This window comes from Patiria miniata, unplaced genomic scaffold, assembly GCF_015706575.1.
Source record: "Patiria miniata isolate m_02_andy unplaced genomic scaffold, ASM1570657v1 HiC_scaffold_5, whole genome shotgun sequence".
Classification (NCBI taxonomy): domain Eukaryota; kingdom Metazoa; phylum Echinodermata; class Asteroidea; order Valvatida; family Asterinidae; genus Patiria; species Patiria miniata.
The window spans coordinates 2482899-2507415 of NW_024037072.1; the positions used below are offsets into that span (position 1 = coordinate 2482899).

At 41.1% G+C, this 24517-nt stretch overlaps 1 protein-coding gene across 1 annotated transcript; it reads right to left on the reverse strand.

Annotated features, from left to right (window-relative positions):
- Nucleotides 1-5434: 5434 nt before the first annotated feature.
- On the reverse strand, nt 5435-18818 carry LOC119741911 (monocarboxylate transporter 13-like). Its single transcript, XM_038217857.1, has 4 exons — nt 18605-18818; nt 10331-10474; nt 8680-9480; nt 5435-6604 (listed from the first exon to the last, which is right to left on the reverse strand). Exons 1-4 carry the CDS (start codon nt 18747-18749, stop codon nt 6492-6494), a joined length of 1203 nt encoding a protein of 400 aa, XP_038073785.1. The 5' UTR covers nt 18750-18818; the 3' UTR covers nt 5435-6491.
- Between the last annotated feature and the right edge of the window lie 5699 nt (nt 18819-24517).

The window sequence follows — 24517 nt, forward strand, 5'->3', positions numbered from 1 at the left end:
TGCGGTCTGTATCGATTGTTAGAAACTCGATTGTTAGAAACTGACCTTTGATTGTGCGTTGTGTCTGAGGCAAAGCCAGACACATCGCAATGCAAGTCGCGTAGCAAGGTCATTTTTTAATATTGCGGGAGGGAGGGTAAAGGTTCGTGAACAGGGCACTCGTCCGTCCGCTCTGAAATAAGACTCTTTTCTCCGGTCACTTGGCCTCCGGAAAATCAAGGGGGGGGGGGGGGGGCTTCGTTAAAGGCCGCTTGGTAAAAAACAAATGGGGTAACTTCTGTTTTTTATTTAAAAGAAAATGGGCATTTCATTAACTTAAGGGCAGTACTCTACTCATTTTTTTTTGGGGGGGGGGATTGGTGCTGGTAAACGAACTGGTGAAAAAAAGGGATTCATACCGGAGATATGGGCGTACGTACTGGAAATACTCCAAGTTAATCCTCTCTTTTCTTTGACTATGACCAGCAAATTCCTGGAATGAGTAGCTCAAACAAACTGTAGGGGTCCAACGAGTTTATGCCAACAAAATACGTCTAATATTAAGTACCCGGGTGTTGTTTTTTTTAAATTAGGAGTGTCATTTAAAACAATTTACAACCTTAGATATGAAATTCGGGAAATTTTATCTAGACCCACATATCGCTCATATTTGGCAGCAAAATACGGTACAACTGTTTGCGTTGGCACAGACTCGTTGGAATTTGCTCACATTTGTACATTTTGTTGGGGTGACTTATCAGTTGGGCGATGGTCGCTACTGAGTGCTTATAAATACTTTGTGTACAAAATATAATGCTTATCTTTGTATTTTAAAGCTATATGCCTATATCAAACCATTTGTAATATATACAAGAGGACTCTGATATTTATCACGTTACATGCGCAAATATTTTGGAATCTTATTGATTAAACAAGTGTAAAGAGCTATGAAGTACGTTCTTCAAGGACAGATTAATTTTAATAAGCCTTTTCGGAGTTCCAACTGCGCGCATTCGTAACCTGTGACAACGCACATTATTTGTCTCAAATGCCCTTTGACAGTACCCACAATGCACAAACAGCCTTTTTGTGAAGTCAGTGGCGCGATGATGTCAAAGGCCATTTGAGACAAATAATGCGCGTTGTCACAGGTTACGAATGCGCAGTTGGAACTCCGAAAAGGCTTATTGTAATTTCAGTCGGTATCTTTGCAAAAATCATTTAGTTTACGTCTTTCCAGAAGCATGACAAGGTACACACTTCAGCACGCGTTCCACAGGCCGTATAACAATGCGCACACACTGTATGTACATTGTACAACACGCGTATTATACGTACATGTGTGTGCATGTAACGGTATTACAGAGCGTGTGCATACATGCGGTGCAAAAGTTAGCAATTCACATAAAAATAACATGTCCATATACGTTTTTAACAGGTTGGTCTGGCTTTGACGCATGAGGGCGCGTTATGGTACAGCGTGTACAGTTTACAGTGTACGTATGCGAAACGGCACATTTAGATACAGACCGAACGCAACCCAGACTTGGCCAAGTCTATGTTGGCTGTGACGTACAGACTTATTAATAACATTTGATCATATTGTCTGCTTTCAGTTATCATTGCTTATAAAGTTTTTAATCTAATTTACCCTACTCCAGGTATATTAGAGTTTGTTTTTTTAATTTGATGTAAATATGATTTTTTTTTTAGTCTAAGTTATTTTTTAAACGTCTGAGTCTTAAAAAAAACTATAGAGAGTGCTGTTTAATATTTGCCAAGGGCTGGGCGTTTAGTGGGGTTCTTTTTTTTTATAAATTCAAAGGGGTATGCTAGGTGTAGGGTTCTGGCTGCTCGTGTAACTGGGGGACTCTCAATGCCTCTAACACCCCTCTCTGTGAACGTGAGTCTTCTGCGTGATTTCCTTTTTGCCGCTGTAGCTGGCGGCGGAACAGACATTTGCGACCAAAAAACAAATGTTTTTCTCCTTGTGGTTTTTTGCATGATAAAATATTCTGGAAAACTGTTTTATTAGTCCAGCGGATATGTGACAAAATATCGATGAATTGTGCACTTTTACAAAAGCAGGAAACTTCACAAAGACATAATTATATAGACTATGAGTGTTTTCCAGATTCGGAGCCACCACAAAAGTACCTTTTTGGGGGCGTGGCAGCCATTTAAAAAATGGGGGGTAAATATTATGCCTACCTTGGGAAAAATTGTACTCATATTTCATGAACGAATAAAACGTCCCACAGACGTTTATATTTATGAGGGGAAAAAATCCAGATGTGGAGCCATTATGTCTTTGTGAAGTGGGGAACAACCGTTTTCACTGCGGGCATGATGAGTCCTGCCCCCCTTTTTTAAAAACATTTTCTCGCATGAATATGAACATCTGTGCCAAGTTTCACACTTTTATGCAAAAGTGCACAATTTTTTCACATATCCGCTGGACTATATCCAACAGCAGTGACTCTTTCAAGTCAATCCGTAGAAAACAACAACAGATCAAGAGCATCACCATCTGTGTATTTAGATATATTGGTTGTACATCTCCTGACTCGTAGTCAAAAACGTTTATCGATAGATTATTTTGTCAACTGGTGTGGGAAAGTCGACATTTTTAAATGTTAATCAATCTGACATAAAATCTCAATATATAGTGTCGACGAGTATATTTCCCTCGTTCATAGATCGTGATATTATTTTGATCGCGGTAACTCTGCAACGCACCCTTTCTCCACAGCAAATAGCATTTAATAGGCCTTGACTCGGTCCCCATTTTTATATATGTCCAATATCATATTTTTTCGTCATTTTCTTTTGCTATTTTTTTTTTTAATATTATATTAGACTTGCTTAATACAAGCCGCTGACATAGATTTGTACAGACCAAAATAATAAGTTGATTTAAAGACGTGCAAACAACAGGCTGGACTTTTGGAGTATGTCGGATACCCCTAGGTTTCATACTATTCCGTGCACATTGTGTTGGCTTTGTGTGCATCAAGGATAAAACAGGTCAGTTGTCCTATCCATTAGTCCTGTCTTCAACTTGAGTAAACCAATTGCGGATTGATTTTGGCATGCATGTAGAAATAACTGAGTGATTAGGCCTAATGCAGGATTAGCTTTCAATGGCTTGACATCGGTCGTCCTATAACCAATTAATTACTCAAATGAGTGATTTATGGATGCACGTGTACGACTTTCTGCCCGTATGGTGCAACAGACTGTTCAGTCATCTGTAAAATCGGACGGCACTTTTTTAAATTGGTTTATTTCTACAAATAAGCCATTCTGCATAGATCACAATAATATGTACAAGAAATAAAAGAAATTAATCGCACTTTAGGAAACTAATGACTGCATCTGATTAAGCAAGATATCACAACAAATAATATAAAGTATATATCCTTCAGGAAAAACACTGTATCTTATCAAACCCTCCACCAGAATCATAAACCTTTAATTAATTAACTTGAAGAGTAAAAAGAAAAAGTTTAACCCACCACCGCATTAAATCTAAAAACAATAATCTTCTCGAGTCAAATTTGAGGAGCCTGTGACGGTTGAGTAAATTAAGGATAACAATCTAAACAGAATTACACATTTCTTGCAGATACCTCGAAGGTGTTGTACTTTGACGTAATTTGTAATTTGTGTTAGATTTAATAAAATTCTGCAAAGCGATTATGTGTTTATACTAGCCCATTGTAATTATTGAGTGGTCGGGCAGAACCCGACCACTCTTTGGAGTTGTTACGATTAATCTTTATTTCTTTCTTTCCTTTTTTCGTAACTGCACGTTTCCGCGGCTTTTCTCCTTAACGGTTTATGATATGAACTTGTAACTTTCAATATACATTGACCCTCATCCTGAGTGGTGCATATTACTCTGACGTCATTATGACGTCATCGGGTGTCAAATTACAAGCGATTCTAGCTGAAAAAGTGACCAATTACTTTTACCTATAACTCTTGAACAAAGTAACCAATGATGTTTGTATTCTGTTATCAGATAGACCATTAATTATTAACATTTTTTTTGTCTGTACGTGAAGTTGCTTGACCTTTACTTCCGGGTCTACCGGAAGGTCAAAGTTAGGTGAAATCAAAATGAAGAAATTAGCTTGAAATCAAAACAAAGCACAATTTCTTCCGAACGGTTTACGGGATGATCATAAAACCTGGTGTGAACTTGTACCATGTTAGGAAGATGTTATAAAGCTTGTTACGTCATCATGACGTCATCACGTATCAAATTACAAGCGATTTGAGGGCACGATTTGACAAAATAGTTTGACCTACATCTCTTGAACTAAATAGAGTATCGTGTTCATATTTTCGTGAGGTAGTAGACGGTGCCTTGAGCAACATTTCTTATTCCCGGGCACAAAACTGCTTGACCTTCACTCTCGGTGTTACCGGAAGTGCAATCGAAATTGAATTTATCTCTAAAACAGAAGCATTTTACTACAGACAAATACATTATGGAAGTGTTAAGTGAGGAGTGCCAAACACAAAACATAATTTGACGTCATCCATCCCACGAAAGGGCGCCCTCTAGCGGCACATCAAAAACTTTTTAATCTTTTTAAATGTAAAACCCTCATTGAAATTTTTATGAAATTGATCCTTTACATCCCGTTTTAATTGAAATCTGTCATATGATCCCTGTCTCATGACCTTGTTTTTTTGGCCCCAAAACGATATCTGTTACAATATGTAATATTGACCTTTTGCTTCCATATACTGTGACGTCATCTAACCAGAAGCTGGGTGTTATTATTACATGCACTTAATTTCCATATTTCCATGCGTTATTTTTATTTAATGATAAACAAGTGTCCTCCCTTCCTGTTTTTGACTGATGACGTCATCAAACCGGAAATAACTTGCACGTGTACCTAAATGTTTACTGAAATTGATCATACCCTAAAAGACGCATTCTTTTTGTACAAAATAATTGGTACTGGAAATGCTAAAGTTCTTGATCCTTTTATCTGACATAAACATATTCATAACTTAACTGCACAATGTCTAATGAAAAAGTTTTCTACCCGAGTTTTCTGCGTTTGTAACAAGAAACGCGAACCTCTAGTTCTTCTTGCAATCTTGTATACTTTGTTTCAGACATAAACTGTTTTAATAAAAGGTGGTCATTGTTTAACGGGCCGTCTTGGCGGAGAACCAGTATTTGAAACATTTTTTCATGTATCGAACATAATCTTACTACAGGGAGAGTAAACAAAAAAACGAAACCCAAATGTCGGGATTATTATTTTTACTGAAGTTCTGCATGTAGCATTTAAAATCTAGCTCAATTCATGAGCTTCCTTTTAGTACAAGAACCATTAAAATCACTCATGTACTTTTTAAAAAGTTTTTACACACAACCACCGTTTCAAAGTTCTGTCCACAGATCCCCCCCCAAAAAAAAAAAAAAAAAATTGTGCGTTCTTTCAGCAAAACGAAAACAATTTACACACATCCCTATGTGATTTGTAAGGGTTTTGAAGAAAGAACACTTAGTGATTTGAGTGATTCTTGTACTAAAACAAAGCTTATGAATTGGGCTTTTATAAACTATATTATGAAAGTGCTACAAGCAGAGCTTCACTAAAACACTGGTAACTAAAACAATGGTCCCAACATTTTACTCACCCTGTATAATAAACACATTCGTCTTTCATTTATGACAGTGTAAATTTTCCAGTGTCACATGATTTTTTGCGTATTATCGTTATTAGTTTAGGTCAAAACAAATAACAATTCACATTTAACTTCATCAAAACAGTTAAATGGGTATGAAGTTTAATTTCAAATAGAGGCAATTACTAGTATTTGTTTCTTTAGAAGACTGCATGAGATCCCTTCAATATGAAGACATAAACTGTCCATTTAATAATTTACCTCACATGAAGACGAGGATGGAAATAGATTGGATATATAATAACATGTTAGACTTCGCTTCGCCTTTATTTCTGCTTTCTAATCCTGTACGATTTTCTTTCAAAAAAAATCAGAAAACTCAACATCCAGGAAGGGAACGACTAATCTTTTCATCCCCCCGCCCCATTCACCTCTTTTGTTGTCCTCCGCGGTAACTTCATCCACTGCCACATTTCTTTGGTCCTTCCCCTGTATCACCCACTAGCTCTTCATCCAACTCTCATTCTCCCTCATCACCCAACAGCACGACCGTCCCTACTCCAACCCTTCACCCCCTTTGATTCTTACCTACTGCCACACTCCTTCGGTTCGTCCGGCCCCCTGTTTGTTTGTTGTTTGTTTGTTTGTGTTTGTTTGTTTGTTTGTGAACTACTGTAATTTTGTCTTTCAGAAAGGTCATGCTCGGATCTGAAATGTTACGCCCTCTCATTTTGTTCATTAATATATTTAACGTCAATCCAGTCAGTATATGTAAGCAGTTTGCAGCAGTTTTATTCTTTTTCAATTTGAGAATGTGTTTACTAATTTATTTACAGTGCCTTTTCCATATCTCATACCCGTTTCGTGATTCTTCCAATGACCAGGGGAATGAGAGCTACTGCTGGTGTAATGCCCATGATAACGAACGCCATGTCATAGCTGCCGGTCTTGTCGTATATCCAACCTTTACAAGAAAATGATAATATAAATAAATCAACGCAAAGCCAATTATGTTGTTAAAAGAATGTATCTGTTTGTAACGGGGGAGTTCGGATGGTACCATTATAGAATCGGTGCGGGTACAGGAAACGTATGCGCCTCAGAAAAAAGTTGCTTTTTCAATTATCAGAGTTCAAAGCCTTGGGAAGTGGAAAGTCAATCTCAGCTTAATTCCCGCTCAAGTTCGGGTATAATGAAAGATAACAATTATTTAAAAATTACAAATTTCGTGCACATACATAAACATTGTTACACTGGGCTGTTCATTTACATATTTGTGCACTTTCGTTAAACCTGTCAACATTTTTCATGAGACTTGTAGGTTTGCATTGTGGACATGAACAAAGTATGGAAGGATTGGGGTAGGCCTAACACCATGTGAATATTATCTTTTTTGAGTTGGGTCGGTCTTAGAAGAACCCGTTGTTTTAACTCAACTTTGTGGACAGTGTGCTCTGTTCGTCATCAGGAGACTACCAGACTCCGAGTGCCGGTATAAGGTTCCAAGTAGTGAATCTTTTTCATGTATCGAACATAATCTTACTAGGGGTGTGAAGTTCTGCATGTAGCACTTTTTAAATCTATGATATGAATGCCCGATTCATAAACTTTCTTTTAGTACAAGAATCATTCAAATCATTCATGTACTTTTCAAGCTACGGAATTTTAAACACAACCACCGTTTTGAAGTTCTGTCCACGGATCACAAAAAAAGTGTGCGTTCTTTCAGCAAAACGAAAACATCCCTATGTGATTTGTTTCTTCCCTTGAAATAACAGTCTTAGTGATTTTAACATTCAGTACATCGTATCACAATTAACGTTTGTTCAGAACACAATTATCAACACTATAAAAGCATGGATCGTAACAACAACGTGATTTGCACAGCATAATTGCAACTTATATTGTCAAAGCACAAACGTTACAGCAACGTCGGGATCACAACATCACAGCAATGCTGTAAAAATACCAAGATACAATGTCACGACAACATGATATTTACAGCTTAACAACACCATTATGATAATGCCTTTATGCAACGTCATCATAACGTCATGAATGGAACATCACAGCAATTAAGTGTAAATTATTATATACAACGTCATGACAACGTGAGATTAACCCACATTCAATGTTACAAAAACGTTATGATTTTAACATCACAGCAAGGTTGTGAAATACCAAACTACAACGTCGTAACAACGTGATTTTCACAACTGAAAACAACGTTATTAAACAACCTACATGCAACGATATCACAACGTCATGATTACAACCTCGCGGCAACGTCGTGAACATTCTAAATTACGCATGACAACGTAATATTGACAACTTAAAAACAACGTTATTAAAACACCTACATACAACGTAACCACAACGTCATGTTTATTACTTTATTACAACGTTGTGAAACGACCACCATACAACGTGAATACAATGTCATATGATGACTTTCATACGACGTTGTCAAAATTTTCCGATATGCACCATTTTTTACAACCAACAAATATACAGTCAAACGCTGTGGCAACGTTGCTTTAACGTCGTCGTGATACATTACCAAATGGCAACATGTTCACAACTTTGCACAACGTTGTGGCAACGTGGTGTGTTAGCTGACGTGGTTATTTACAAACCCACATATATATCTTAACGTTTTGATGTGAAATGTAGATTGCCCATATAATGTGCCAGATGAAATAACCATGCAAAATGGTGATTTCACAAGAAACTTTTTCCAAGCTGCATATACGTATCCCGTATGCGTACCGATTCTAATAATGGTCCTGATATATAGTGGGCTGTGTAAGTGTATACATACTGCCAGACCAAGCAAAGCACTCGACTTGGGCCAAGTCTAGCGGCATACGTGTCTAGATAGCATCTATGATACGTGCGAACTAAAGCGCATGACTATGGTTCCCGACGGTTCGTGTCTATCATTTCGTAGACATTCCCTGCAACATGCAAGGTTTTTTTTCAGGACTTTGAGAGGATACTTAAATTTGATAAGTTCTATATATTAAGATGTGTGCTTACCTGGTAAAAATCCCACGAGGACGTTTGCCAGCATTCCAAGAAATCCAATCCACGAGAACGCACTTGTCAGTCTGTCTCTACCTAATAGTTCCTTGGTAAGCACATCAGATAAGGTAAACAGCGATGATGAGGACAGACCGTATAAAACGGTCAATACGGTCACACTCAGTGTGTCCTTTAACCATGGATCTAAGACAAGCGACAGACTCAGTGCCAGGCTGCTTATTATCACTGCTGTCGAACACTTCACGAGGCCTCTATCAACAAAAGGCGCAAACAGGACGCATCCGAAGAAATAGCCGACGCCCGAAGCCGAGCATATCGCAGCAGACGCTTGGGGTGAGAAACCCTTGGATTGAAGATTAGAAACGTAAAACAGGAACCAAGCGGTATTTACGAAACGAATTCCAAACATGCAACTGAAAACTACCCAGAAATTAAACTGAAGAAGTATTCGGAGATCCAGAGTTGACAATGCACGAGTGAAACAAGATCTGAGGCAGACCCTACAGGTGCTGTTTGGTTCCTGCTGGTCATGTTGATCTACTGGTAGCTCGTAATGTGGTTGTTTTTCTCTGGCAAGTATAGCACAGACTGCTGGATGAAAGCAAACCCCGGCAAGAAGCAAGGTGGCTCCTCTCCAGCCATAGGTATCGAGAAAAAGCTGCACCATTGGTGCAAAAGCAAGCAACGAGAGCACTTGTCCCGTGTGGCTTATTCCACTGGCCAGACTGTACCGCTTACTGAAGGAACGTCCCAGAGTAGCCTTACTTAGAACAATGCCGATCCCCACGCCTGGGCCTGAAACAAGGTGGGAAAATACAATAGGAGTAGAAAGAAATAAAGGTCTAACAATAAAGAAAAAATGGTAAATACATTCACTACATCATGTCTTGGATTCCATTGGTCTCAAAAGTGTCACACGTCCAGTCGATACAAATGATTGTTATATCGTGTGCTGGAAACTGCAATTTCAATGGTCTAGAACTGCAACGTGTCTAGTCAATAACTATTTCATATACAATGCGTTTCATAAATAAATCTTATATACACTGTGCTGCATGTAAATTGCCCATGTTGCGCGTGCGTGTACGGCCTGTCCCCGCGCGCGCTCGTGACTGAGAAGTGCAACCGCTTTATAGTCGCTTGTCCGGCAGGTAAGCGTGCAGTTATCAAAGGTTACATCGCAGTGATTTCACTTCACTTTTGCATAAAAAAAATTACAACCATTTACCTTTTTTGACATATTGGCACGATATAACAAAACAATTGTTGACTGCCGTGATGTGGGATATGTTTTGTTTAATCCACTCATGGGTCATAGCACCGGAGGCGAACAGGGTACTTAAAAACGGCATGTCAAACATCACAGCACTCAACAATTGTTGACTGTTTACTTCATAAACTGCGTCGCGTTATTTTTGCATATTAATTACCTCCGACGAAGAACCTTCATGGGCACGCGTACTGTATTGGTACAAGTATTTTCTTTCAGAAGTACAAAAAATATGAACCCGAGTATAGCAGAACGTAATACAACACCTGATACTTTTCTGATGTTCGCGATGTTTTATTGTTTTTGTGCACGCACCCTTGGATTAGCTGTTTTACTAACTATAGCAGCATTTGGTGTGTCGGCACAAGTTCTTACCAACCACGACGGCTAAAATAATAGCGATGTGTATGATACTCGTAGCTAGTGGAACCAGCACTAATCCCACACCAACCATGAGCGTGCTCAGAATTATCATCCGTCGACTGCCGAACTTGTCTTCAAGGAGTGTGCTGAACAGAGCTGAAAAACATGTGGATGGAAGAATTCTAAAAGGTTATGTAACAACTACCTACATACTGAAGAGACTACAAGACGGAAATAGTATACAAGCATTTAAATCGAAATGAAAGATAAAAAGAAAAGTACTACCGGAGTCTTATATAGCGCACGTATCTACCAACAATTAGGTACTCAGGGCGAATATTAATATTAATTTATATTTTAAAGACAGGTAAATGAAGTATTTGAAAATATGAGACTTATTTTATGCAGCACCTTAAATAGTTTACAAGGTGCTGCGGCGCATCAAGCAGCCACTGCCAGAAACGTCGGAAACCCCTTCTCTAGTAGCGATAGTGCTACTGGGTTCTTTTACGTGCATCACACATCGCACGGAACCTACGGCTTTACGTCCCATCCGAAGCAATAATGCTCAGGTGTCTTGCTTAGGACCGCAAGTGTCAAGACAGAGACTCGAACCCACGCTCTGCTGATCAGAAACACCAGAGCTTGAGTCCAGCGCTCTAAAATTGCGCAATAGTCGTAGCCTTGTTGCCGTTTTGTGATCGGACAATGGACGACGTTCATTTGATGGTGTCTTCGTATTTCCAGTGCAAGTAGCTGCAAGCGCGGTCGCAAGTAATGCTGCTTACGCACTTGGGATCCGTCCGCACTCAATTGGAGTGTTAAAGGAAAAATACAACATTTGCAAACATCAAAAAATAAAACTACCAAATCATTTTGAAATACCTTGCTGGACTGTTAGTGAATGACAGTGTAAAGCATCCTGTAAAATCATGGCACCTGGTATACTGTCATTTTCAAGAAAAGTGGTATTTTTGTATCAATTTCCAACGCTGATCGGCCGATCAGCGTTGGAAAAAAACTGGCTTTTTTTTCAAATACTGGCCCCAATTGACCATCGCACTTGTTTGCAATCGATTACAAACCTATGAACGGGTACGAGCCAGCTAGACTGGTTCCCTGACCTTACAATTCCCCAATGTATGTAAACTGCTGTTTCTTCTTATATATGGAGTCAGGGAACCAGACTACAGGAAAATGATTGTTTTTCTTGGTTTTTATAGCATTTTCGAACCCAAAACCTCAAAAAAGTCAGTGTATTTGCTATATATTTCCAACCCCCCAATTCCATCCATTTCTGAAATTACAGTAAAAGCAAATGATGTATATTCCCTTTAAGTAATTCTTCCAGTCGCATTATCAGTCCTTTTTAGATATTAGGGAGGTATTTTTTTAAAATTAAAACAATGATTGAAGAGAAAAGCAGGGGTCAATTTAATACGCATAATATGTACATAAAATTAGTAATTTACATTCATAAAATATATATTTTTTTAAAAGCATGAATAGAGATGAATAATATAAGTTTCTTTTTAAAGTGAGAAGTAATTCTTCCATTCCCAAAGTTTATGCACAAAATTAATGTCCAACGAATCATTGCAGATAGCTTGCAATGTTCATTTAAATATCGAGATATATACACAGTAGGGTTTTGTGAAATGATTTTTCTTTTCCCCCTTTCTGTATCATTATGTGAACGAAATGTGTCACAAAAAACCTGCAGAATCTGGCCTTGTACGATGAACATGTACATGCGGCGCCCGTACGTGTACATGGTACCGTACGTACTTGCGTACATGTACTTCAACGTCGTTAATTGATCAATCACAAAATTGCGCAGTGCTCTTAACCGCTCGGCCATGACACTCCACAACGAGTGCGCCCTAACAACGTATAGCCTCTTGTTTTTTGGCTCAAACCACAACGTTATTTTACACACAGGCCTGTCGCAAAGGCCTTGAATAGTGTCTTCTGGCTAATCGGTCACACATAAATCGTCTTGATCAGGTTCATCTGATTGTGAATGATGTATAATTTAATAGAAACACGTTATTTTTACACAATCAAACTTCCTTTTTTTGACATTTCGAGCAACACCGTGGCCTATCATCAGAGGTCGTTACACGTCTGACCGTCAGGTGGCACTAATGAGACAGTGAAACGTGCACACGTGGAAGCCGGAAAGAATATTTGAGGTGAAACTTAAAGAACATGAAAAAGATGAAGAAACAGTGTCTCATAGGAAAATATTACACATGAGCCCAAAGGAAAGCTTCAAAGGCAGACTGCAAATAAATCGGCAATAATGTTCAGATCAAGTAGCTCAGGAAACTTGCACAATATTATTGATTGGTACAACAGCAAAACTTGGACAAAAAAACCAGTTCGATTTACAAGATGGGTGATAGAAGCAATCTTGATTAGGACGACAGAGGTCATGACAGACACGGGGTGGGTGGGGGGGGGGGGGCTACATGCTGAGTCACGTACATGTTGGACCAGTGTGCTCGCGCCAACTTACAGCCAGAGAGTAAAGGTAACAACCTTTGATGAAGGGCAACGAAGTTGATCGGAATGTCAAGAAAGACGAGAATTATGTTTGTGGACAAACACCTAGCTGTTTCAGCATCTTGCTAATGTTAGGTCACGTTATAGACTTATAGTTTTTGCATGTTCATGCCATGTAATAAAACTGATAAGACATACATATGCAGTAGAGTGTAACAGAGCGACGAGGTGTGTAGTTCCTAATAAAGCACACCGTTAAAATGCAACATCAATGTTGCGTCAATGACACAAGGCATGAACCTTGATACTTAGGTAGATACATGTATAGGCTTTTGAAATAGTACCTTGCAAGTGACTACATCAGGACGTCAAACACATACCGGTTTAGATACACACCAAGTTACAACCACATGACCTATAGTTCTGTAGATATGGACCTTAGAAAAATGCACAAATGACGTCACATGACATGCAATGACATCATCATGACGTCACTTTAATTTTCATATAGAAACAATTTACTGTCTAATTTCATACCAAGTTTAAACCCAATTGGACCTGTAGTTCTGTAGATTTAAGCCTATAAATTATGCACCTCTAACGTGACCTTTAATGGCACGTGATGACGTCATGATGACGTCAATTTTCGGATGGATGTTAGTGCCCAAAGTGCCATGAAAGACGGAAACGTGAACAAACGATATGGCAGGAGTCTGAGAAGGAAAGAAAGAAAGAAACATTTTAACGAATACAAAGGCGGTTTTGCGTTTTCGGCAAGTTGCCTTAACAGCCATGAACAAATAAAAACCTAACGAAAACAATTAAAGGCTATTTCGGCAAGTTGGAGAAACTGGCAAAAGCGAGTCAGTTAACTTGACTGTGTACAAACGTGTTTCTATTAAATTATAAAACTTTAAAACACTGACTGTATCAATACAGCCAAGGTTGCCGTACAAACGTTCTTTATCACAATTATGCGGCATAAAAGTCAACATAAACATTCTGATGCTGATCAGATGTTTGCATTTAGCTATTTGTAATTGTCTCAACTTCATGGTCAATTTGAAAAGACCCAATTATAATATACGACCTTGCACACGTCATTATTCAACAAGTTAAGCTCGTTATGGCTTGACAGGCAATTGAAGTTCCTTTGAAACAACACAATTATTCAAAATCTTCAGTAGGTGCAACTGGCCACAGCACAACATAACCTGGTGAAATTTCAGTTCACCGGACGCTATTTATATGCCTCTTTAATTGGCGGAGATGACCGAAACCCAAAAATTGCCCAGCCGTGGAACTTCCAAGAGCAGGGTGGAGGTGGTGGGGGGGGGGGGGGCTTGTTGGACACCGTATACCTTAATGGGCTCTAGCTGTTCATTATACAGATGTACATATCTTTATACTAACACGCCTTAACCTTACATCAAAACGGCGCATTTAAAGCTTTAGGGCCTAAAGTCTACGTTTTGCAATGCTATTGAATACATTGTGATTGTTAAGACACCTCTAAAATCCGAATTTTTGTTTCTCACCAAGAAACAAGTGGCGTCGTGGAGGTTTATATCCGCCAACCCAACGGGGTGTACGCCCCTGAGTGACCATTATTAAACATCAGTAGTGTAAGTTTTAAGCCACGGTGGACACACTGAATCACTTTATTCATATCTGCCTCTTATCACATTTATTCTTGAGTATTCTGAACAGGTAGTAACGATATACAAGATTCACCGGCATCACAGTTTATAAGCTTGATGATCACAAGCTACTCACGATATCGATATTCTACATGCGTTCACAAAGTTCGGTCCCAAAGATCACAAAAGGTTCACGAATTTCACATTGTTCACAAGGTTCACGAAGCTCACTAAGGTCCCGAAGGTTGTCCATTATTCACAGGTAAATATCACATGATGTCACGGTAGAATACGTCAAAATAATCAAGGCAAATTAAGGTAAACAATGGATATCAGCTCCACCGGCTAAACACTACAAACACGTTTCTAAAAATCGCCCCATAATACCTTGCGCTCCCACGCTTCACACGCAAATAAGGCGGGGTAACTGAATGCGCGCAGTGCAGAGAGGTGAAAGGTCAGTAAACACATCTATATATATATAAGAGAGAAGTTTACTCGCCCCCGATACGATGTTTGCTCCTGAAAGGATCCGAGACCGCGGGCTCCCACGGCGCCAAAATCGCTCCACGTCAGTGCAAAAATGCGGAGGGTGTCTTCCGCCGGTTGGACACTTCGGGTCATCCTAATTTTCCCGTACGGACCGGCGATCCGTTTCGTCGATTTTTCGTGACTGCGTTTTGCGCAGGAATTTGCCGTCGTGTGCGCTTTCACGTTGACTGCCTGGCCGCCCCCTGTGCTGGCTTTTCTGCGAGTCTAGACTGTGCAAGGTCAGCGAGGTCAACGTAGGGGTTTCGTTTACGTGTTCTACTCAGCTGTTCTGCAAAAGTGTTCACCAAATGGTAGTATGGGGTGACCTTGGCAAAATATTTTTTCTCCATGGTGCGTGGCCACCAAGTGTCCCTGTTCTTTCCTGTGCTTTGCTTGCCGCCCCTGCGCCGAGTGCAACGAATACCCAGAAGGACTACACATTAGTATGCCTTGCGCGGTCTGACCAATCGAAAGTCTACACTGCGTAGTATTTCCGGGCTATGCGAAAAACCGTCGACGGTAACATGTACTGCAGCCAGCTCCACACCCTGGAAACGAGGTTGGGTCTACGGTGCTCGCTATTTGAAGCGCAAGCATGTGACGTCGCGTGATAGAGTGCTGTTGCTTCCATAATGTGTTTACAGCTCCATGCTTCCACCACCAAGGCTGAGCGTTGTGAGTTCGCTGCCCGCCACGTATAATTCAGTGTCGTGTTATAATTTCGGGGGCCTGTTTGGGGTCAACGAAGGATCGATGCATTCACAAAAAAATCGACGAAAAAGTGTCCGACCCGGCGGAAGACACCCACATTTTTCCACGGACGTGGAGCCATTTTGGTGTCGCGGGAGACCGCGGTCTCGGATCGTTTCAGGAGCAAACATTTCTCGGAGGCCGAGTAAAACTTGCTCTTATATAGATGGTTGAACCAACTTCAATAAAAGTTAAATCGACTTTTTCCTCGCAGACGGTCTCGCAAATTGTAAGAAGTTCAAGTTTACGTTTGTTGAAGAGTCCAACTGAAACTTATTTATGACCTTCCTCCATGATTCAGACCGTTTGTAATTTTATGGTAACACTCAACATTTTCATTTCAAATGCAGGCGCGGTTCTGGGGGGGGGGGGGGCTGTACCCCCCCCCCCATTTTTTTTTGTCTAGCCCCCCAAAATAAATTCCCTTAAAAAAAAAAATTGCATTAGCAAAAAGAAGGAGTGTGATGTACATGCGAACGGTCCCCCCCTAAAGAAGAAATAGCCGTGACAAGGGTGCATTAGTTAATATAGTGTGAACGATTTTAGGATTTTATTGGCGCTCCGGCTTTGAAAATATGGCATGAGCCCCCCCCCCCCCCCCCCCCCCCCCCACCCACCCACCTATTGATTTTCGGAGGCCTCCCTGAAAAAAAAATTCTTGATCCACCGTGTTAGCCCCCCCCCCAAAAAAAATATTGGTTCTAGAACCGCGCCTGTGTACCTTTACGTTTTATTGCATTATGATTTATTGTCAAAACTGTGCAATCAGCCTTCGCCTGTGTACTACGGTAACCTTTTCACTGCGTTTTCCAAATGCGACTGCCTCACAAAATGACAATTTAACAGACCAACGGGAACATTTACAGACAGTTGCCATGGTACATAATTATCATGTGCGTAAATCGACGAGGGACAGTGGGACCCCCCCCCCCATTTTAAAGTTCGCCCCCCCACTTTCTCTTCCCCCAATAAAAATTGTAGCCTACAACAATGATTCTATTGCTCAGAATACATGTAGCTGATTCAATTACTCCAAACTAAAAACTTTAAAAGATGATCTTTTGCTGAAATTGGTTTTAGTGGTCAGAAATTGCCTCAGATCACACCACAGAAATTGCTTTTCTATAACTGCATGTCTCCTTAACTATATCCCCATTTACATTTAACTCCCCAAATTTTCATCCCCAACACTACGCCCTACCCGATCTATGATCGGGTAAATAAGCTTGTATATATATAAGAGCAAGTTTTACTCGGCCTCCGAGAAATGTTTGCTCCTGAAAGGATCCGAGACCGCGGTCTCCCGCGATGCCAAAATCGCTCCACGTTCGTGGAAAAATGTGGAGGGTGTCTTCCGCCGGGTCGGACACTTCGGGTCGTCCTAATTTTCCCGTACGGACCGGCGACCCGTTTCTTCGATTTTTCGTGACTTCGTTTTTGCACAGGAATTGGCGTCGTGTGCGCTTTCGCGTTGACTGTCTGGCCGCCCTGTGTTGGCTTTATTTCGAATCAAGACTGTGCGTGGTCAGCGGCTTCAACGTAGGGGCTCCATTTACGTGTTCTACTTGCCCGTTCTACAACAGTGTTCACCAAACAGTAGTCTGGGGTGACGTTGGCAAAATGTTTTTTCTCCATGGTGCGTGGCCACCAAGTGCCCCTATTGTTTCCTTGCTTTGCTTGCCGCCCCTGCGCGGAGTGTCATGAGTGCTTAGAAGGACCACCCATTAGTATACCTTGCGCGGTCTGCATCGGACCAATCTAAAGCCTGCACTGCGTACTTCCGGGCTATGCGTAAAACCGTCGATGTCAACGCGTACTGCAGCCTGCTCGACACTCCCTGGAAACGAGGTTGGGTCTACGGTAGAGGCTCGCTATGTTAAGTACAAGCGTGTGACATGATAGAGTGCTGTTGCAAAAAAATTGTAAGAAGTTCAAGTTTACGTTTGTTTTCCAATGGGCGCAATCGGTGGGGGACGGGGACCCCCCCCCCCCCACACACACACATTTTGAAGCGGGAGAGATTGTTTGGTCCCCCCCCACACTCACACACAAGTTTTCATCACAGAATAAAAATTGTAGCCTACTATAATGATTGTATTGCTCAGAATAGCTGATTCAATGGTTTTAGTGGTCAGAAATTGCCTTTCTATAACTGCATGTCTACTCAACTAAATCCCCCATGTACATTTAACTCCCCACATTTTCATCCCCAACACTGCGCCCTACCTGATCTATGATCGGGTAAATCAGCTTGTTAAAGGGAATGTACAACATTTGCTTCTGCTGCAATTTTCAGAAATAAATGGATCTGGAGGATAAGTGTGTTACAAAAAATATTGTTAAACTGACTTGCCTTACGTTTTGGGTTTGGAGATGCTGGAAAATCCAAGAAAACTAACCATGTTCTTGTAGTCTGGTTCCCTGACCCCACTTAAGACGAAATGGAGCAACTTGTAGACTTGGGGAATCGTAGGGTCAAAGAATCAGTCTATATAGCAGGCTCATACCCATTCACAAGCGTGTAATCAATTGCAAAGAAAGTGCAGAATAACTAAATATGAACAATTTGGAGAAGTTTTTGAAGAAAAGCTAGTTTTCTCCAACGCTGGTCAGCCGACCAGCGTTTAAAAAAATAGAAGTTTTCTTGAAAATTTCAGCACGCCAGGAGCCACGATTTTACAGGATGCTTTAGACTGTCATTCCCTAACAATCCAGTTTAATTTTGTGTGATAATTTGATCATTTCTAGTTATGATGTTTGCAAATGTTGTATCCTCCCTTTAACATGTAAGGCAGAGATCTTGGAAACTACAAAAAGTACGTGCCATCTGGCCAAAAAGAGTCATCAAGTTAGTTACCAGCTATGTCGACTGATACTACCATGACCGATACGGCTATTCCGGTCAGCCAGACGTGGTCGGTAAACTGATCAGTCAACGCGGGAAGAAGCACTCCCAGACTCTTAAACACGCCTCCCCACTGCGCAACGACGCTGAACGACATCAGTAGGATGAAGCAGCCGTTGGAGTTGAATTCTTTGGTGGTCTCCTCCGTGGAACTGCGCCTTGAACATATCCCCATTGCGGCAAATGGTAACCAATTCAGTGCGTCAAAATGTCACCAATTCGGGGCACAACAAACGTCAAAGCATATGTATAGTACACAGTATAACTCGATACAAACCAGGAAACTCAGTATTACGTTTCATCTGTTCTATTAGTCATTTTTTTACCAGCTATATGTCGACTGATACTACCATGACCGATGGCTATTCCAGTCAGCCAGACGTGGTCGGTAAACTGATCAGTCAACGCGGGAAGAAGCACTCCCACACGGCAGTCCGCCCTACACGTACGTGTTTTGGATGGTCAGCCCAACCACGGACCCGCACTTCATGTCAGTCTTTTTTTCTGATTTCTGGCCCATTTTACGTCGGAGGATAAAATATTCTGTGAACTTCTAGCACCATCGATAGTATACGCGTGGTCGGCCGCTTGTACTTTCTAGTGCTTACGAAAAGCAAGCGCGGTCGGCAGGTGTACGTAGCGTGAATTTAGGTGTTATGACATACGGACTCATTAAGGTATTGCGCATGCTCATGCATAGATAATTAGGATAGGGACAGGTCACATGAAAGGATTTAACCGATTAAAAGGAAAAGGAGTCAGATTTTTATATGAGTCCGATTTTCATATCACACCGGTGGTGGCGCGACAGGGCAGCAAGTCAAAGGTTATTTGTACGTTCGTTGCTTCGCTCGTACCCCCCGCCCTGCAAACAGATCGACGCTGGGATACTCTGATGAGCTTCACAGAATCTTGTGAAGGACGTGGCCTATGACATATGTATAAAGCATCTGGCTGCAACTGTTCAAGACCGCGCAGTTAGACAATGTAAACAGGACGCTGGAATACTCTGATGAGCTTCACAGAATCTTGTGAAGGACGTGGCCTATGACATATGTATAAAGCACCTGGCTGCAGCTGTTCAAGACCGCGCAGTTAGACAATGTGCGCAAATGCTATCCGAAAATTTCCCATAAAAATGCACACGTTCCATACCGGATGTGATTTCTGTTTCATTGCGGACCATGTGGACAAATTTTTGAGCGTCGCATAATGCAATCAAGCCCTTGGAGTTGAATTCTTTAGTGGTCTCCTCCGTGGAACTGCGCCTTGAACATATCCCCATTGCGTCAAAATTTCACCAATTCAGGGCACAACAAACGTCAACGCATTTGTATAAGTACACAGTATAACTCGATACACTATTCAATTCCTTCCATAGTAAAAATGCTCCTCTTGAAATTGCTATGCCTGCACTCTTATCATTTAATCTTCAGCCTTGAGTATTGTCTAAACACACCCGTCCCGCTGACTACAACACACGTGTGTGTACGTGGCACGTTGCATTGTGTATACTTGTCCATGGATCAAAGAGCTTACTTTATTGGATGGATATTCTTTGTCTCATTTTGGATGGGGGTTAACATTGCCCAATCATGATGAATTTTACATTGATAGTTAGCTTATGAACCACAAAGTCTACTGTGCGATTAAGAAAGTCAAAGGAGGGCGCTAGCGGAAATTATGGCGAGTTGAAGATGGTCAGTGCAGCATAAACTGAGCGGAAAAGCGACTTTACACACAAATTTGAACCAAAAACTGGGGAGAGCTGTGAAGTTTATCCTGAAAATGACGGAGTTTAGTCGGCTTCTTTTCTAATATAAATCACATTAATTGGAAGCATTATAATATAGCCTTCATAATACTCGATTAAGGACAAAAACTTTTACCGCGTTTGTTAGTTATGACTTTAAAACTGAAAATACCCCGCTGATTCCATATATCGTTCCAATGGGGGATGTTCGAGCGGTTGTGTGGTGCATTGAAAAGGAGCGAAAAGGAATTGATATGACTGGACATACTTAATATGTCCAAGTTTAATCCTCTCTTTTCTTTGACTTTGACCAGCAAATTCCTGGAATGAGTGGTTCAAACAGTAGGGATCCAACTGTAGGGATCCAACGAGTTTATGCCAACAAAATGCGTCTAATATCGTATTTTTTTAAGTCCCTTTTTTTAATGAAAATTAGGAGTGTCATTTAAAACAATTTAAAACCTTAGATATGAAATTCGGGAATTGTTATCTAGACCCACATATCGCTCATATTTGGCAGCAAAATACGGTACAACTGTTTGCGTTGGCACAGACTCGTTGGAATTTGCTTCCATTTGTACATTTTGTTGGGGTGAATTTATCAGTTGGGCGATGGTCGCTAATGGGTGCTTATAAATAATTTGTGTACAAAATATAATGCTTATCAGTCTTTGTATTTTAAAGCTGTGCCTGTGGACCGGCGACCCGTTTCTTCGATTTTTCGTGACTTCGTTTTTGTACAGGAATTGGCGTCGTGTGCGCTTTCACGTTGACTGCCTGGCCGCCCTTTGTGTTGGCTTTATTTCGAGTCAAGACTGTGCGTGGTCAGCGGCTTCAACGTAAGGGCTCCGTTTACGTGTTCTACTTGCCCGTTCTACAACAGTGTTCACCAAACAGTAGTCATGGGTGACCTTGGCAAAATATTTTTCTGCATATGTGCGTGGCCACGAAGTGCCCCTATTGTTTCCTTTGCTTTGCTTGCCGCCCCTGCGCCGAGTGCCATGAATGCTTATAGAAGGACCACCCATTAGTATAGCTTGCGCGGTCTGCATCGGAGTCTAAAGCCTGCACTGCGTACTTCCGGGCTATGCATAAAACCGTCGATGTCAACGCGTACTGTATCCTGCTCGACACCCTGGAAACGAGGTTGGGTCTACGGTAGAGGCTATGTTAAGTACAAGCGTGTGACATGATAGAGTAATGTTGCAAAAAAATGTAAGAAGTTCAAATTTACGTTTGTTTTCCAATGGGCGCAATCGGTGGGGGATGGGACCCCCCCCCCCACAAACACACACACCACACGCACACAAACCCGCCCTCGAGTATCCAACACGGCCGCCATGCCTACTAAACTTGACAGCGAGCGATCCAGAGTTCCAGGTTAACTACACTTAATCTCACACATGTATAGATGTTACAGTTAAATTACTGATGTCACATGAAATCCAAATCAAATCCCACAATCCAATACATTTCGTAAGTCTTGCACGTTAACCCAGGTGATGTTTTACACAATCACAACGCACGTACATGTCACTATTGTCAAAAATCAACGTTAAAGTTCCAACATTACACTACCTCAAACTTCACCTAAATTCCACATTTTCAATCCAACAAAAGCCATCCCCATCCTTATTAAACCAGTCTATGATAAATTGCGGTAAAGGTAGTAGGCCATCTGACCCAAAAGTTTCCACCAAATAATGAATTTAACGCTAAAAAAATGGGAGTAAAAGAAAGGACATGATTGCCTGCAAAGAGTCGGGCAGGCGGTGCCAAAACCCGCGTTTTTGGGCGGCATTTATGTGCCTGTGTAGTACAGTCTAAACCCTTCGGAAAAACTTAAAGTTTATATTAGGCCGCCAAACCTCGGAAATTTACAACAAAGAGAACATTGATAAAAAATAAACAAATGTTGTTACATTTCAAGGTCCTTGGCCCGCATTTCCAATGATTTAAACTTGTAATGAACTACACGTACTAAATTAAAGATCATTTTGCGCAATGTTTTTCCGGACAACCCGTTACGAACAAAACTAAGGACGACAAGGAAGGACATGAAACAAATTAAAGGGGTATCATTGGGTCCCCTACATATGTAATAGACCACAGCGAATGCCGTGGTCTATTATGCGCGAACAGATTAATTAATTAATTAGCTGATTAATTAGGCAAGACCCCGCGTCTTGTCTTCCTAGATTTTGACCAATCAGCAGGCGCTTTATATAGGTCTATCGGGTCTTCGGTCATTCACCCGTTGCGCGTCATAGACATGGATTTAAAAAAAAAATGTCACGGCGCGCGGCGCTCGGTATCATGTTACGCGAATGCGCTCCCGGCTGTTGTTGTATTACAAAACGCTGCATACGAATTGACCAATCACAGCGTTAGTCCTGATTTTGGGATGAAATGACGTCACGATTTATTAAAGTCGTCTCCGATTGGCTGGCGCGCGGCTTGCATAAATCTGCATGCTTTGATAAATCAGACGTTCGACAGGAGATGGCTCCGTGGATAACGTGTGATATTCAATAACTGGAGCTCTGCTGGACGAACAAAGGCACTGCCAACTTTCACGCGGCACCGTCTTAAGCACGCCTCCCCACTGCGCAACGATGCTGAAAGCCATCAGTACGATGAAGCAGCCGTACCGTTGGAGTTAAATTTTGTGGTGGTCTCCCCCGTGGAACTGCGCCTTGAACATATCCACATTGCGTCAAAATGTCACCAATTCAGAGCACAACAAACATCAAAAGCATTTGCATATATAACTCGATACAAACCTAGAAACTCAGTGCAGTCTGTATCGTGATTGTTATAGAAGCTGACCTTGTACGATCCCATGAAAGTATGTTTGGGCACGTCGGGTTTGTATAGCCTTGGTCTAAGTCTGATGTTGATACTGCAAGCGAGCTTAGTTTTATGATCCGCCCATATAATTTTCAAGCCACACACATCGCAATGCCAGTGGCATAGACTTGAGGACAAGTCGTTAGATTTGTCCATGTCGCGGCGCGACAAATCTAACGACTTGACGATTTATGTACTCGCACCGTTTTATATATGCAAGCAGTGCAATACATATGCAGTGCATTTTTGCGGTGAGATCCAATCGCGAACTGCTGTGCAAATGAGGACTCATTAATTCATTCCGTTACATGGGGAGTTCTTCTCAATACGCCAGGGACATGTTTGCAGATCTGGCAAATAACGCCCAATACATTGAGCTTGGTCAATTGTGTATAGAAATAAATTTATCATTGTGATATAAGTTCGTTTTTTTTAGTCGTGTATGTCTTATAATGAGTTTTGTAATGTAACACAACCCAAAGTACAAACCCTCGAAGTAATGTGAACGATCTTCCTTCGCGGCCTATAATCTGAACCAATCAGAGTGATCGCATTGAATTTGCTAGCGTTTAAAAATGCTTCCATTATGTTGTGTACACAATTGAAAACGTATTCTCCATTCAAGACTCCAAGTCGGTAATTTTATCACAAACAGTCAGCATCAATTTGGTCTGGGAACCAGACTACGCGCATTGCAAGTCTACCAGTGGCGTAGCAAGGTCATTTTTATTGGGGGGGGGGGGTAAAGGTTCTTGTAAAGGGCACTCGTCCATCCGTTCTGAACTGCAGTCGGGGTCTTTTCTACGGTCACTTGGCCTCTGTAAAATCAAAAGGGGGAAGGGGCCCTGGTTACAGGCCGCTTGCTAAAAAAAAAGGGGGGGGGGGCGTCTGCTTTTTATTTAAAAGAAAAAGGCTTTTCATTAGAAAAGGGCTATACTCCACATTTTTTTTTTGGGCGGGGGTGGTAAACGTGCTGGCGGGAAAAGGGCATTTCGATCGAAAAGGAGTATGAAACCTGGGCGTACGTACAAAGTCTAAGCCTCTCTTTTCTTTTACTTTGACAAGCAAATTCCTCGAAGGGGTGGCTTAAACAAACTGTAGGGATCCAACGAGTTTATGCCAACAAAATACGTATAATATCATATTTTTTTTTAATTTAAAGTATCCTTTGTTTAGAAAATTAGAAATGAAATTCGGGAAATGTTAACTATAGACTCACATATCGCTCAGATTTGGCAGCAAAAAAACGATACAACTGTTTG

Coding starts and splice junctions, on each gene's coding strand:
- LOC119741911 (XM_038217857.1), bottom strand. CDS start 18,749: ATGTCGTTCAGCGTCGTTGCGCAGTGGGGAGGCGTGTTTAAGAGTCTG. Junction 10,475..18,604: donor AGTATCAGTCGACATAGCTG/GTAACTAACTTG, acceptor CATGTTTTTCAG/CTCTGTTCAGCACACTCCTT. Junction 6,605..8,679: donor CCTCGTGGGATTTTTACCAG/GTAAGCACACAT, acceptor TTTCTTGTAAAG/GTTGGATATACGACAAGACC.